Below are 15,687 nucleotides of genomic sequence, written 5' to 3' on the forward strand. Positions count from 1 at the left end.
TTCTTTGTCATTTATGTCCAACCTAGAAATATTCGTCTCCTTGCCATTATTTGGAACCCCCAACTACCGCCCTCCAACTCCTGTAGTTACAGTACTACTAGTCCATTTAGACGCTTCTCTCTCTCTCTCTCTTTGGGCCGAATGATGCAATGAAGTGTGCCGCATGTGAAAGTTGGGCAGTAGGCGTTACAAATTTATTTCTTTTTACTCAACCGTTACAAGTTCTTTTCCAGGGAAAGAACAAGTTCAGGTCCCGCGGCTGATCTCATTGAGCGTTAGATACATGGCGCTGTATTTATTTATTTGGATTTTTTTGGGGATTTTGGGAAGGAAGAGAGGGGGTGGTTAATGGAAACATCGATCTCTATATAGAAGCCAGCTGATTGAAGTTGATAGGGGTAACATACTCATCAGCCTCTCCTCCATAAACTAGTTTATTGGCCGCCAAATAAGAAACATTTTGAGTGGGATGATACCAGTCCCAGAAGAAGAAATCTTTTCGCTTCTGGCAAAGCTTGGATTGCGGGGTGCATTTGTCTTCTCCATTGAAGGGCTCCTGTCCCGCAGCAGGCTTCTTTTACGTTTTTAAACCCTGAATTAATATTTAACAACTTGATTTGAGTAATTAACTCCAGTTATTAATTAATTCTTATGCATAATTATTAATATATAAGTAACGCTACCAGTTCATAAATCCAGAAGATGATATTTTTTGTACCATGTGAAAGAGGATTGCCGATAATAGATATCCGTGGCTATGTCGTACGCATTTCCAAGCGAAAACTTCACTCCACCGAGTGAAGAGCTGAAGTTTCACAAAAGGTCGAGAGTTGATGCGTAGAATACTTAGAGCAAGGCGGTGAAGAGCAAATGATTTGTTCTTGAAGTCGTAGCGAACATATTCAAGCAGATCATTGCTTCCCACCCTTATGATGTACAACAAGGAGTTAGCCAGCAGAGATTCAGTTTTTGCTTCACCTAGCAACTCCGTCATATTTCCACGAACTGTTGCGAATTGTTCAATTTGTTTCCCTAGAGGGACAACATTTGTCTGTTCATTTGCAACAAAATTTAGTTAGTGAGATGTGATGCTCGTCTCGTCTTTCCAGCTTCATTTTTACGCATGATAAGTGTAAGAACTCAAGTAGACTGACTAATCATGCTAGCCTTTGTTCGTAACTGAATAAGATCAGGGGTTAATCAAGAGTCTTACAAATGGCCTAGATCCAGTTTCTCTGCAAATTCCAGATCCTCCAGAAGCAAAATTCACACCATGCATGCAGTGTATTGCTTTTGAAACAAGACATGCTCTGCACCAGATAGAGAAAAGCTGGCGGGCTCTCCTCGAAATCACCCAATTGCCTCACTGAATCAAAAAAAAAAAAAATCATTCATGAAGTTCATCATTTAGCCAAACGTTAATGGTCATTGGATTGACACGAAAACAATTTTTACCAACTAAATCAATGGTGTTAAAGCCATTGCTGGCTGAATCTCCCAGTTGGTTTCGAGTGAGGGTAATCAATTCCATAATAACGGTTGTCAGCTCCAGCTTTAAATAATTGTTAGTCCCAACATCAGCAGTTGAATCACCAAAGATAAAAATGGCTGGCACTTCTGCACTGCCGAAATCAGCTGCAATAATCAACCCTAAGAGCAGAAACCCCTAAATAGGCTAGACAGGAATACTTTTCGCACATCGATCCTAGAAAGCATCTGATAAAACATAGGCAGATCAACCTCGGTATCATCCACGCTCATACAGATAAACGGACACGAAAATGCACGACGGATTTTTTCTGCGGACAATATATAAGAAGCAATATAAAATGGAAATTTGGCATTTCCAAATTTCTCTGTAATTGGACTTAATTAGGAGGCCTCCCAATAGACCAAGCACCTTTTAAGTCTATATCGATCGATCCGGATGAACATATATATATATATATATATATATATATATATATATATATATAGGAAAATGGTGTATACAACGAAATTTGAAAAAATACTTACTAGTAGTTGATTTTTTTGCGCAAAAATAAAATTGTTGAGAAAAAACTGGATGGTTTGCATAGTTAAATGCCATGTTAACTTTCACTAGTATTAATACTAAGTCATGTTTTATTTCTAACGTAATAAGTACAAAATATCGATATTTTAGGGTACTTGTAACATATTTAATTACCCAAATCTTTCAACCAGCTGTTTTCCATGTTTTCTTTATGCATTTCATTCCCTGCATTTTTCAAGTACCATATGCTTTCATGCGTGATATGAGACAGATTCAATCATATTACGTGATTGCAAACTAGTTACTGTAACATTAAAAGTACGATGATTAATTGCACTTTTTCCCTTGTTCCAACAATTTTGCATTAACATTTTTTCCCGGAGGAGAGAGGATGGGGGGCGGGGGTGGAGAGAGTTGGGTGGGGTTGGCCTTGTTTAATATTTATACGCGACAATGTCTAATGATGTTAATTTTTTTTTTTTTTTTTGGTCAACCCAGGGAGTATCCCAGCTTTGTCAGACTAATCTCCCTGGACCTGGAGTACCCCGCGCCCCTAAGAGCACCATATGTGAAACCAGACTCGAACCGCACCCCACGAGGAATACCCCCGAGGATTCACCGGCTGAGCTGACCCCGATGGGCTCTAATGACGTTAATTCCCGTGGCACAAATCGAACTAAGAAAGGTTTTTCCCCGTTTGGATTGTACTTTTTGTAGAAAAAAAAAATTTAGGTTTCTGTGAGAATATTTCTTGTCATATTTTTTAATCATTTTTTATCTCATTTATTTCACGTTCTATAGGAAAAAATGATTATATATAATCATTTTTTCCCCAAAAACTTCCCAAAAAATGCAATCCAAACGGATTACATTGTTCAGAAAATGAAAAGTACTTCTCCAATTGTTGGCAATTATCCAATTGAAGCTACGTCCAAAGTACCAAATTCCTATGAGAATTATTTTTGAATATCCACTTTTATCGTACTGTCGTTTTAATGAAAAAAAAAAAAAGGAAGGGAAATGTGAGTGAAAGTTTAGGTGTCACGGGACAAAACTTAAGGAGTTCAGTTTAATACGACTTTAATTTTGATTCCTAGAATTGCCATCTTCGTCATGCCACCATAACAAGGTATTTTAAGAATGACTTGTTAGAGCAAGTCATTCTTTTTTTTGTACCTCATTTTTTTCCCCTTGAAAAAAGTTCAACAGGTTTGCTGTGGATTGATTTTGATACTATTCCTAAACCCTATCCATGTCTGTACCAAACGTAAAGCAGCATGGAAAACAAAATGCAGCCGGATAAAACATCAAAAATTTTCACAGAACAGTCTGAAATGTTAGCACTTAATGTGTCATTGTTTCTTTTTCTTTTTTTTTTTTTCTCTTTTTGATGCTTAATATGTCGCATTTTTGTAGCTCTCAGTTAATATGTATTACAAAATTTGGATCTAACAGCTTCTAGGAACAGATTGCCTAATGAGTCTGAAAGAGTTCAGTTGGTAGCCTAAGATTAGAAAGGGGAGAAAATAATTTGGCTTTGTATTACTTCTAGACTCCCGGTACAAAATTAAAAGAACTAACCTCTTCGCACCCTAGCCTTTGTCCTATTCTATCCTTTAAAAGAAGAAAATACCCAAAAAAAAAAAAAAGTGCAAACCATGTCCTACAATTTCAATTTACCTGGAAAGCTTTTCATCCTGCACTGATGCTAATACTTTACAGTAAATTCTACACCACTGATCACTCATCTCTCCCAATGGCAAGGCAACATCCCATAAGAACCTCCTTTTCACTGCGTCCTGTCCTGTTCCTGTTCTTCAGCTACAAAAACTTCTTCTCTATGGCAATCTGAATCAGGTGTAATAAGAGTCATGGACACCCAAAAGAGGATTCAAATTGGTTTCAGCATCATCCATGACCATCAATGGTTTGGACTTCATTCTTCTAGAACAGAATCTTGCAAGAACTTTCTTCCAACTCATGTCATAATATATGGTAAAGCTGTAGATAGAAGTAGTCCGTCGTGACAAACTCTTGATCAGCAACTGTTAAGGATCGTTCTTCTCACTCTTTGAGGGCCTAAATTGTTGAACAACTAAAACTGAACCACTGAGATCAAACTCTGGAGAGGCCAAGAAATCACCAACTGTACCAAGCTCAGGACACTCTTCCCAGTCACTCAATCCAATTGTTGGAGGTGATTGCGCTCGCCCACCCTTCCCTACTATAAACATTGCATACATGTCTGCCATGTCCCTTAAAGCTGATGCGGTTTCTGCACCATTTTCGACATACTTCTCTACATATCCTATTCGTCCAGATGTTACATACCTAATAATGTCGGATACCATAGAAATCATGAGTAATATAAAGCAACTCATCAGCATTATCTTGAAGTGATAACAATAAAGCAAACAGCAAAATCCCAATACATTATCCATGACCAGTGAAAAATTTTTCGTCATTTTTAATCGGGAACAAAACAGATAAGAAGATTCTTTTATACATGTAAGCATTTCTTGAAAACCAGACAAGACTTTCAACCGTGGAGGCAACATGAACAAAAAAATAGAACTATGCTCAACATCTATTCAATTGAAAGACATGCAAGTATCTGAAACGAAGCTGATGAACTTACTAAACCTCAGAATTTATTTCAAGTACCGACACAGGTGGAGAACAATTATGTTCATAAACAAACTGAAATTATGATTAGTCAAGAGAACAAAATCGATTAGTGAAGTAGAATAATAAACCAATATTTAGTCCGCTAAAATTACCAGGGATGTGAAGAGCAGCATTGTTATTAGTGCACCAGAATGAAGCTTAAGATTACCTATTGTAGAAGTCAGTCAAAACTCCTGCATCTGCATCATTCTCGCTATCTGGTATTGCCATCAAAATGTCTTTCTCCTTGGTATCAAAATTGACACCTACAAGTTCCCTTCTAGCAGGTGTTGGAAGAAATCTAATAATAGTGAGGTTTATATGATGATGCATGCCAAGACGTTTACTAAATCCCAGTGCCTCACGATCATCAGGACCACCAAAAAACAAAGTTGCAACATGCTGCAAAGATTCAGAGCCTGACACATGAGAGGCCCCAGCTGTCAGTCCTCGATCCACAAGAATGGCAACTGAGCACGGGGCATGGCGAAGAATTTTCTGATTCGTGGTCCTTAAGCCTTCCTTTCCACTCTCCAATTTTCCATCTATTCTCTGGTACTTGTGGAAGGGTAGGATAATGATAGATGCTCTTGTATCTTCAGCCCATTCGCACACATCTGAATACATGCTGACTAAAGGTGATACCACTTTAACTTGATGTATCATAATTCCTGTCTCAGCAGTAAATATATCTACTGCCTCATTAATTTCTACCACGTCATTACCCCCGTACTCATCATCATCACTAATCTCATCAATTTCTTTCTGGTGATACATCAAGTTGGTATTAGTTTTCTCAGGTAGCTCAATTAGGTGCATCAGGTGGGCAGCCACAGGAATGCTTTCGGAACTTTTTGATGCAGCAATTAGCCCTACCATGGTACCTACTGACCGAGGTCCATGAACACAGGTCAGTAGTCGTAGCTCAGAGTCCGGACTTTGTGATTCAAAAGCTATGTGCCTGTATCCTAGGATATCACTTTCTCTTCTTACCATAAATGTTATAATTAGTCCCCAGATCAATGAGTTGAGGACAATGGCTGATATCATCAAGTTGCAGAATAGAGGATTTGCCTTCTGCAAAAGAAAAAAAAAAAAAAGAAAGTTATCTCAAATTAGATAGTGGTTTTGGTCCCAACCAGACGGAGAAATATCTGAACACACTCTATCTGTTAAAGGAGAGGGTGGATGGTTCTTTATGCTTACAGGGAAGCAATAATGGCTCATGCGGTTTCTTTGAACCAGCTCTACTTATGTCTTTGGTGCAATCTAGCTTGATGAAAGCTTCAAGACAATCTTTACAAGCTATTAGCCATTAAGTTTATTTTACACCTTAAATACCTCCCTGTCTGGAGATAAACAAGGGACGACTGAAATTTATCACTAGTCATTAGTAGGGTCTATTGGTCTTTATGTATTGCAAGCATAGAGAAAAAAAGCCATTAGCTTTCCTAAAATACTAGTCAAAATCCGCTTGGATTTGTCAGATACAAATGCACTGTAATAGGAAATATGTGTTAAAAGAACAAAAGGAAGTATGTGTTAAAGGAACTTACTCTATCTTGAGCTGCAATACCTATTGTCAAGATGTCAACATGACCTTTCAAGTTCATCAGAAAAGCTATGAGGACTCCCTCATTCAAAGGAATCTTCAGGTGGGAGCAAGCAGCAAGTGTGCCAGTAATCTTGCCACCAAAGCTCAACAGTATTACCACAAAAACAACAAAGAATTTGGCTAAAGAGTCAATGGAAGTCAAATCAGCCCTGAAACCTGAGTAGCCAAAGTAAACTGGAAGTATAAAGTTATGAACTGCATAGGTGAGCTTGATCAACAATGTACGAGTGGCTTTGCCTCCTCTAGGAAACATTAGTCCAATGAGGAAACAAGCAACTATGCTACTGAATCCCATAGTTTCAAGCCCTGTGGCAGTAACAAAGACAATTGCCAACAGACAAAGTACTTCGGTGTTTCTCAGGTACTTCTGATTCCTATTCCTCCTGTTAAGCCATTTTGCTAGATGTGCATTGAGAATGATAACTGCTATAACAATGATGAAATATAGGATCCCTAGTAATACCCACCTCATGCCTGAATAATGCTTCCTACTCGCTGTAACTATAACCAACAATATCACTGCATAAAAGTCACCAAGCAAGGAAGAAGATATGGCCATTCGCCCAACATCTGATGTTGAAATCTTCAAATCAGCTGCTAATCGGACCACAATAGGAGAGGAAGTATTAGCTAAGACTACTGTGATAATTGTGCCCATAATTACTGCATGGTCATGGGAATCAGTCACATCATATATAAAGGAGGTCATAGCGATTGCAAAGAATGTACACATTAGGCAACTGCTACCAGCGATAATGCTCACAGGACGCAGGTTACGAATTAGATAAGGAAAATCCATCTCCAGCCCGATCAAGAACATGATAACTATTCTAGCTTGCATAGCCATTATTTCATAGTAGTCACCAGCAACAGAAGGAAAGAAGAATTCATTGACTTTAGGGATCATCGACAACCCTGAGGGACCTATCACAAACCCAGCCTGTCCAATGAAACCAAATGCAATGAACCTAGTGTAAGATATGAGTCTTATCAAATAATCCAAAAGGGGTTTCACTCAAATAAGGAAAGGAACAATTTAAACAGCACCTCATTCTTGGCACCTTGTTATCTAGAAGAAAAAATCATTATCTGACAAATTAGGTATCTCTCAGAAACAGAAAATCATAGGCACTTAATATCAAGTGACTATTATTCACAATCCGACCCGGTGCAGTAGCGCTTTAACTTTTTTAGTGGGATGCAGATGTACAAATTTAATCATTTTGATTTTTCGAAGTATCTTAAGAAGTGGAAAAGTTTACTTACTCTAATCAGATGTTCATGCCAATGAATTCTCTAAACGTTGTAAAAACATAGTAAATTAACAGCTCCAATAGTAAAACTGGCAAAAAAAGAAAAAGAAAAAGAAAATCCCATTAACATCGTTGTTTCTTGGATATCCAGTTCAGAGAAGAAACATGCAAAAGGTACACGTTACAACAATGTTCATGACAACAGCTACATTGTTTTTCTAGCACGAAATCAAAATCAACAAGCTCATTGTATCTCAAACTAGAAAATTTTTTGCCATTTCACCTAAATTTGGAGCTTAATTATACTGGCTTCTGTTAATTCCAACAGAAATGAACCAAAGCCGTGATCAAGATATGGCCTTTTTTCAGAATTAACTCTGCTAACAACAAAACTTCCCGGCCAATGCTTCAATCAGTCAATCACTAATGCTTTATAAACATTTTAACAATTCTCAATCAATTGAACTAAAAAATGCTGATTATATGCATTCATTCATAAAATAAATACGATGCCTATAGATGACATACTTACGAGAATTTGGGCAACCGGTCCTGGTTGGCCTAAAGGCTTGAGCAAAAGGTGAAAGAAGTGAGAGATAACAAGAATGCATGAAACCTGCATACTCATAGAAATAATGGGATTGACAGCAAATATGACCTGACAGGCCCCCGGCCGTGGATCACTCATTTTTCAACAAATATATATGAATTATGAGGGAGAAACTTTTGGGTTATGATCTATAAGGTAAACCATGAAGAACCAAGATCTAGTTATCTTTTGTAAAGGTGGTGATCAAATTAGTGTCTTGTAAGATGTTGGAGAAGGGCAGGGAGGATGTTGGGATGTTGGGATGGGAAAAAAAAATCTTTAGGATCCTCCCTGCTATTTGCCTCACTATTCTGTGAATTCTTGATGCTATGCTTTTTCTGAGACAATGGACACTGTCATAGGAATTGGACCAAACGGAAAAGGAAGAGGCTGCTGACACAAGTTTCCAATAGCTTCTTCACACATGTTTCTTGGGGATGGAGGGCCGTGTATAGCGGGCAAATGGCCCTTCAATTTGATAACAGAAGTGTCTTACAACTCAAGTACTCTAATATCACTTCTTGCATAAAGTAGCTGGTTTTTGTAAAACACAACAAACTGATTTTTTTGTAGAATTAACGCAAGAAACATACGATGTCCGTGAACCTTTTTTTTTTTTTTGACATTTAAGGATAGACTACCCTGATAGAGTGTAAGTAAATACATACCTTCACAAATTATTTGTCGCCCTACATAAACATGTCAATTTCAACTGTATTGTAAGTTGTAACCATTGAATTTGATGCCCTTAGCATGTTACATGCTTACTAACATCTGTTAGAGGTAGAATTAGAGTAGCAGCTGTAATGATTAATTATTAGGTGTGACAACTGCTCAATTTACACCGATTCGAGTTGACTTATGTAGTTTACATTATCCAATATCAAAATGGCTTTGACAAAAAAAATATATATATATATATATATATATATATATATATATATATATATATATATATATGTATATATCAAGATGGCTCATCTCATAGCTTAGTTTTTTTTTTTTTTTTTTCAGTTGGAGGGTATCCGGACCACACCCGACTAGTCCCACCAATCCGAGGAGAGCGGGCCCCACCGATCCTCGGAAAATTCCGCCAGGTTACCAAGTTCGGAATCGAACTCAAGCCGTCTCACACTAACGAGGGCTACACGACCGCCCGAGCAACCCGTCGAGGGCATCTCATAGCTTAGTTGGATGTAGATTTATATCTTGTAACTGTTCCGTCCATCTTGCTCATTTGTCATTTAATTAATGTAAAAGATGACGAAAAATTCATAAAATTTCATAATCAAATATGATTATATTATATCCAACACATTATACGCATAATAATAATTATACGTTGTAAAGCATATTAATTCACATTTGCAAACCATTTGAATGCCTTTTATAACATCCAGAGCGGAAATTCCTCGTACCTAACAACTTTGGTGGACTTGATGTGTGAACAGAAGTGGCCAAAAATGTGAAACCACTTTTTAGATTCGATTTGATAATATAAAAAAGTGCTAAAATTGAATTTTTTCAGATATTCAGAAGTTTTGAGTGTTTGATAAATAAAAATTCATCTGCTGAACTTGTTAAGCGGTGCTGAATTTGTATGTATTTTTTTCAGCACAAGAATCGTAACTCAATGCTTAATTTTAATAAGAATCAACAGATTTACTTCAAATACCTTATTTTATCTATCAAATTTACCCTTATTTGTTAATTACGATCAAAATTCTTATCTAATTAAATGACTTGATATTTTCTATTTAAAATCCTTATATAATTAAATAACCTAATATTCTCTATTCAAAATCATTATCAAATTAAAATCCTTATCCAATTCTGGAATTTCTATTAAAAATATTAGATGTTATATGAATTGTTGGATTGTAATGTTTTCCATAATGTATTTCATCTTTTATATTAATTTGATTTAAAAATAAATGTTATTGGCTTCATATCTACCATTTTAAACTAATTAAATCATAGATTCTATTTCTTTTTTGGATGAAAAAAAGAAGGAAAAAATTATACAATTTAGCTTATTAAGCATTCAGTTATAAATATTTATCAAACATCATAGATATCTTCAGCATTGAAATTTAGACATTCATATATTTCTTTTCTGTATTTAAAATTTAACAAATTAATTATTTCAATGTTCAGATTTCAAAATTTAGATTCAATCTTATCAAACGGAATAATAATCAACTATTTCTCATTTGTACACACTGTTAAAGAAAACAAAAACAAGTACACGCTATTAAGAAAACAAAAACCGGTTAATCATCGATTAACTTATTAAATGCCTGGTAATCTCCTTCTGTCCGTCCCCATGGGTCGTCGCATTTATGAGTATTGCAGCCATTTTTTCTGCAAGACCCCTCCAGTCTCTTCTTCTCCTTCCTCCTACTAAACCGAGTTAAATTAATTCCCAAGTTTGAATTTGATTCTCTGAAATTTTCACCATTATTTAATCAGAGGTTGAAGAAAATGACAATGTTTTGAATGCGAGGGAGATAATAATGGCTGTACCATGCGGTGGTTCCCTCCGCGACACATGGGATCGTTTCTTCGACCGGTGCTCTCGGTTTTTTCCCTGTCTTTCCGATCCTGGTAATAAGATACTTTGAAATTATTATGGGTTTTTCTTATTGGGTTTAGTCGAAGCTGAATTTAGTAGTGATTTTGAGACTTTTTTTTGGGGTATCTTCTGGGGTGGAAAAAACTAGCTCGAAGATCTGCTTTGTGTTTGAAGGTGGCGTTGGTGGTGCTGCACTTGATCTATGTTAGCATTCTTTTTATTTTCGACAAAGATTTCATTGAGAAGACCAAGCAACAACCTTGGTAAGCTTCTTGTTATGGATTTATGTTAGTCTGCTTACTTAATTTTGTTTTTGTTGCTCAGTTGTTTCAGTATTTAGTTATTCTGAGAAATTGGACGAATGAAATTCTAAAAGTCGTGGAAGCTGAAAAAAATCTGAAAAAGTTACGCAAGAATAGGAGATAAAATGGGAGAAGGAAGAGATTGGTTGGGTACACGCTGGAAAAACAAGAGTTTCAATTTTGTGGTTTCAGTATGGTGAGACTGTATTCCGAATTGCGTTTTTGGCCAGTGGCAGAATGTGGAACTGCAAGGAAGTTTATCATCTCTGTTCTTCAATTTTGTTAGGCTAATATGGGTGGAGCTTCAGGCTTGCTCGGTGGTGCATTTAGTATCTATTTAGGCATAGCCCTATTGCCTATTACAGGCTAAAATGAGGAGTATCTTGGAGGTTATTAGAAGGGCTTTAAGTTGTCTAACCTCAAGTACCAGAAGAAGACATTATTTATGATGATTGGTTCACGTGCTGCGTTACGTGTTTGCTTGTTGTACTGTTAAGTAGTTAACTGATATGATCTCAGTTATATCCTCTTCAAATTTGATGCAGGTATACTGCAATATATTTGTCATTATTGGTGGCTACACTGGCTCAATATTTCCTCACCTCTAATACTTCTCCAGGGTATTTTTTTCATCAACTATGAGCTTTTGATCCACCAGAACTTGTGCTCAACTGTCATTCTTAGCTTTCTTTCTTACTGGAAATTTCTTTTAAAATACAGTTATGTTCTTGAAGCAATGAGGGTCGTTAACGAGACTGATGCTTTAGTAAGGAGAAAATCAGTGGCTTCAAAGTAAAACACCGTTCCTTTGATTCTAAACGTATGGGAGAAATTTAGAGATTGGAGAATAATTTTATATTGCTTTTTTATTGGTTTATGGAAGTACTATGAGTTTCTAGAATTCATCTTAGTATGCATTCTGCTTCTCTAATTGCTGTCTGTTTTGCCTTTTTTTGATGTTTCAATGATCAAGCAAAGACAACCTGCTTCAAGCAACAATGGCAGTTTAGTTATTACTGTGGATGCGGACCAGCTCGGAAGAAACCTTTTAGGGAGTAATGCAACATCTTGGACAAAAGTAGTGATGGATATGTATCCTCCTGGAACCTCAGTTAGGTAGGAAAGCTTCGTGTTATTGGCTGCTAATACTTTTATCTTGCAGATTTTCCACTTCGTTAGTTCCCCATGTCTTTGATTAAGAAAGAGAGACAGGGAGGTTGTAAGTTGGAATAAGTGCTAGACCACCTCTTCCAATTGTGACTTTCATTTTAATAGTTATTTTGTCTAACTTTGATCCCGTCTTCCTTTCATTTTAGAATTTTTTGTTTATTTATTTATTTGTTTCCCCTTTACCCCTTCTTTTTGGTGGTTTTGGGGTGTTTGTGGCGGATGGAATTGCTGTCAAAAGCCACACCAATTTCCCAACTGATTGTTGTTTTTTACTTTTTCAGAACCTGGACTTGCTCCTACTGCAATGTTGTGCAGGTAGATTGTTTTAGATTTTCTCTGACTTTCTAATTCGGAATATAGCTTATCTTAAGATTATAGGTTGCTGGAGTGTCCATCGGTTGGCGAAAGTTGTACGTTGGTCATTTGATAGCTGTTGATGTTTCCTGCTGCTTCTCTGTTGGCAAATGTTGATGGAGCATGAATATAAACTGATATGACATTGCAAGGAGAGAAAATTGGTCACATAGTCAAATATTATTTTTTTTTTCATTTTACTCAATTTCATGCGATTAACCTCCAAAATCAAAAGCATTCTGATGCCATTAGAATCTGATTATTTAGATTGACTTTGCCTTTGGACATTTTGTCCTAGACTGGTAAAATTTCTCTAGAACATGCTTGCTCCTTTTAGCAAAGCCAATGCAGCCTCTCTCTCTCTCTGTGTGTTGTCTGTGTCTCTGAGAGAGAGAGAGAGAGAGGAGGCTGCATTGGCTTTGCTGACATTCCCAGCTGTACTTTGCAAAGATACAGCTCGTAGTATAGCTTTGGTAATTGATAAATCCAATCGCATTTCTGTTATGCATTCATATTAACTGAGAGATGAGGAGTCACAATTGTTCACTTGCTTTTCTGACTTAAAAAATTTGTTGTCATCTCCTTCTCATGGTTGGGTTAGTTGAAAGTCAGGATGGTGGTACAGTTGTGTTATTAGTAGGTTGTATTTTTATTTTATTTTTGTTTACTTATTATTATTTTTTTTTTTTGGTGCTCTGAAGTTGTTACCTTTAGATATCCAACAAATAGTTTTAGCTTGACAGTGGATATTAATCGATTTTTCCAACTTCTGTACTGATTCTTGTAGTTGATGTGGTATGAAGTTACAACTGATGCGAGAAATCATCGCAGTCTCACACTTTGCCGCTATTTTTTTTCCTTCTCTGTAAGCCAATGGCTTCAGGATCCATGTTGATTAATCTTTAGATGGCTTTCAACAAATTTATTATATAAAATTTGGTTTAGTTAGCTAACTACAATGTACTAACTGTTAGGATTCTGCTAACTTTGATGCTTGGGCTGCAAAAATCAATTCTTGAGAACCTTTTATGGCAAATCCTCATGGTTGTTTATTTTTTGCAATGGTTAGTCCCATGAAATTTGTAGTGCCTGATCTCTTTCTGATTGTAAAACTCTTGTAGCCCCCACGAGCTAAGCATTGCCATGATTGCGACAAATGTGTGCTTCAGTTTGATCATCATTGTGTCTGGCTGGGGACATGCATAGGACAGAATAATCACTGTCGGTTTTGGTAAGTGTTCATTCTCTTTGTTACTTCTCTAGCTTCTTCTGTTGCTTATCCTGATAAATTTTGCTTGTTTGTTTTACCAGGTGGTACATTTGTGAGGAGACAGCATTGTGCCTTTGGACCGGTATCTTATACATTTCATATCTCAAATCAAATATAACAAAGGCATGGTAAGAATCTGTCTAATGTGCTTCATACATCACTATGAATATTAATATATTTTTTCTTGTTTCTTATTTCTCTGTGTCTCTGTTTATTTGTTTATTATGTATGTTTCCTGTTTAAATTTGGGTCGGGGTTTTGTGTAGAGGAGGTTGTTTGATGTGCCATGGTGAAAATTCTTTTGACTTCCTTGTAAATGATAATGGCTTCTTTCAGGTGGGTCGATGTTATTATGATTTTGCTGTTGGCTACTTTATTTGTTTCGCTTATCTTCCTGGTTCTCCTCCTCCTGTTTCATAGGTAAGTGCTCTAATTTCTTTAGGATCAACAGTTCCTTGCATATTTATGCAATTTGTGGGTGCAATCTGTCTTCTTTAGGTGGAACATGCGAAATTAACGTCTGTGTAAAAGATTGTCTGGTTGTTCCTGTCACATGCTTATTGGGATGTTGAAAGTGTTGATCCCACTTTGAAATGGATCTACCATTTTCTTTTTTGAAAGTGCTGCTATTTTTTTGTCTAGTTAACATAGTGAAGAAACCTTAGCCTCTTCTGGTAAGGACTATCTGAAACATGGTGATGTAAGTTGGAACTTCTTATGGCTAATTAAAGTAAGCGTACCTTAACATCAAAATTCTGTTACCACTATATATGAGGCATTGTTATACTCTTATGGTGTGTAAATATTTTCAGAATATGTGATGAAGTACAGCTTTTGGAAAATCAAATTCTGAATTTTTTAAGGTGGAAGTTGAGGTTAACAATTGAATTCAATGGACAATTAACTATTTCCCTGAAACTTTGTTTGTTGAACATGTTGCAAATATTGACACATTGACAACGCGAACCAAACCTGATAGTTATTTTTGGAATTGCCTGAATAAGTATCTTTGCCTTCATCTGCATTGTCTAAAAGGAAGTTCATTTTGAAAGGCTGCACTTTGTATGAGCTTTGGGAGCTTGGGTGAATTTGGATAGGCGTTAGGTTCATCACATGCTTGTGCGGTGGTGTAATCAAGTGTAGTTTAGTTATCTAAGGTCCTGCTCCAAAACGTTCTTGGCATTGTGCATCTAAATTTTTCCTTATTTCCTTCAGATTAATGAATTGTGAAAATATTCTTGTCTTCTGAAACAGCTATCTCATTATGACAAATCAAACAACCTACGAACTTGTAAGGCGAAGGCGCATTCCTTACCTGAGGTCAGTTGGACGCTTCTGTATGCTTTTTAGTTTGGACAACACTTTGTACCATCTGCCTTCCTATGCAATCAGATTGATAGTTGTTCTTTATAGCATGACTATACATCTGCATCGAGTCAGTTCTGGTTGACCTGAAACACTACTATGTTGAGCTGCAGGGGAATTCCTGAAAGAGTTTATCCATTTAGTCAAGGAGTATGCAGAAATTTGTACAACTTCTGTTTAGCCCGAAGCACGTATTACAAGATGGAGCGTTTGCCAACAGCACAGGAACTGGAGGAGAAGGCAAGGCCTTATACATGCTTGGATGCATTAACTTGTCGATGTTGTTGATGATTACTTGGCGTTGGGCCTTTAGTTTTCATTGTATACTTTTCCGTGTTGCAAAGAATGGTCATCATTTTACAGTATGTCCTGCATTTGTTTATTCAACGCTGGAGATGGTGAAGTCAATTTACCAGTTTTGCTGGACCAAAACAAAATGTATTTTTCTTTTTTTCCATATGCAAACTCGTCTCATTCTTATTCTTGGCTCCTTATTTCAAAGAGTTTTCTTGA

At 36.6% G+C, this 15,687-nt stretch overlaps 3 protein-coding genes across 6 annotated transcripts; 1 reads left to right on the forward strand and 2 right to left on the reverse strand.

Annotated features, from left to right (window-relative positions):
- Positions 1-364: 364 nt before the first annotated feature.
- Positions 365-2,216, reverse strand: LOC113702020 (GDSL esterase/lipase At5g33370-like). The gene is made up of 5 exons (XM_027222957.1): positions 2,189-2,216; positions 1,456-1,650; positions 1,214-1,290; positions 719-1,051; positions 365-574 (listed from the first exon to the last, which is right to left on the reverse strand). Exons 1-5 carry the CDS (start codon positions 2,214-2,216, stop codon positions 365-367), a joined length of 843 nt encoding a protein of 280 aa, XP_027078758.1.
- A 1,308-nt stretch (positions 2,217-3,524) lies between these two features.
- LOC113701384 (cation/H(+) antiporter 2) lies at positions 3,525-8,668 on the reverse strand. 2 transcript variants are annotated; one of them, XM_027222002.2, is made up of 4 exons: positions 8,082-8,668; positions 6,238-7,236; positions 4,851-5,758; positions 3,525-4,345 (listed from the first exon to the last, which is right to left on the reverse strand). In XM_027222002.2, exons 1-4 carry the CDS (start codon positions 8,235-8,237, stop codon positions 4,063-4,065), a joined length of 2,346 nt encoding a protein of 781 aa, XP_027077803.1. In that variant the 5' UTR covers positions 8,238-8,668; the 3' UTR covers positions 3,525-4,062. The 2 variants fall into 2 exon arrangements, with proteins under 2 accessions (XP_027077803.1, XP_027077804.1); XM_027222003.2 differs by having other exon boundaries at positions 8,078-8,205.
- A 1,760-nt stretch (positions 8,669-10,428) lies between these two features.
- On the forward strand, positions 10,429-15,654 carry LOC113701000 (protein S-acyltransferase 10). Of its 3 annotated transcripts, none has more exons than XM_072059750.1 (11): positions 10,429-10,745; positions 10,862-10,976; positions 11,561-11,635; positions 11,736-11,807; positions 11,994-12,131; positions 12,467-12,500; positions 13,661-13,770; positions 13,851-13,937; positions 14,146-14,229; positions 15,064-15,129; positions 15,223-15,411. In XM_072059750.1, the coding sequence occupies exons 1-11, from the start codon at positions 10,655-10,657 to the stop codon at positions 15,257-15,259; spliced, it is 909 nt and encodes a 302-aa protein (XP_071915851.1). In that variant the 5' UTR covers positions 10,429-10,654; the 3' UTR covers positions 15,260-15,411. The 3 variants fall into 3 exon arrangements, with proteins under 3 accessions (XP_071915851.1, XP_027077238.1, XP_071915850.1); XM_027221437.2 differs by having other exon boundaries at positions 10,432-10,745; positions 15,288-15,654; XM_072059749.1 differs by lacking the exon at positions 11,736-11,807 and having other exon boundaries at positions 10,432-10,745; positions 15,288-15,654.
- The last annotated feature ends 33 nt before the right edge of the window (positions 15,655-15,687 follow it).

This window comes from Coffea arabica, chromosome 7e, assembly GCF_036785885.1.
Source record: "Coffea arabica cultivar ET-39 chromosome 7e, Coffea Arabica ET-39 HiFi, whole genome shotgun sequence".
NCBI lineage: Eukaryota > Viridiplantae > Streptophyta > Magnoliopsida > Gentianales > Rubiaceae > Coffea > Coffea arabica.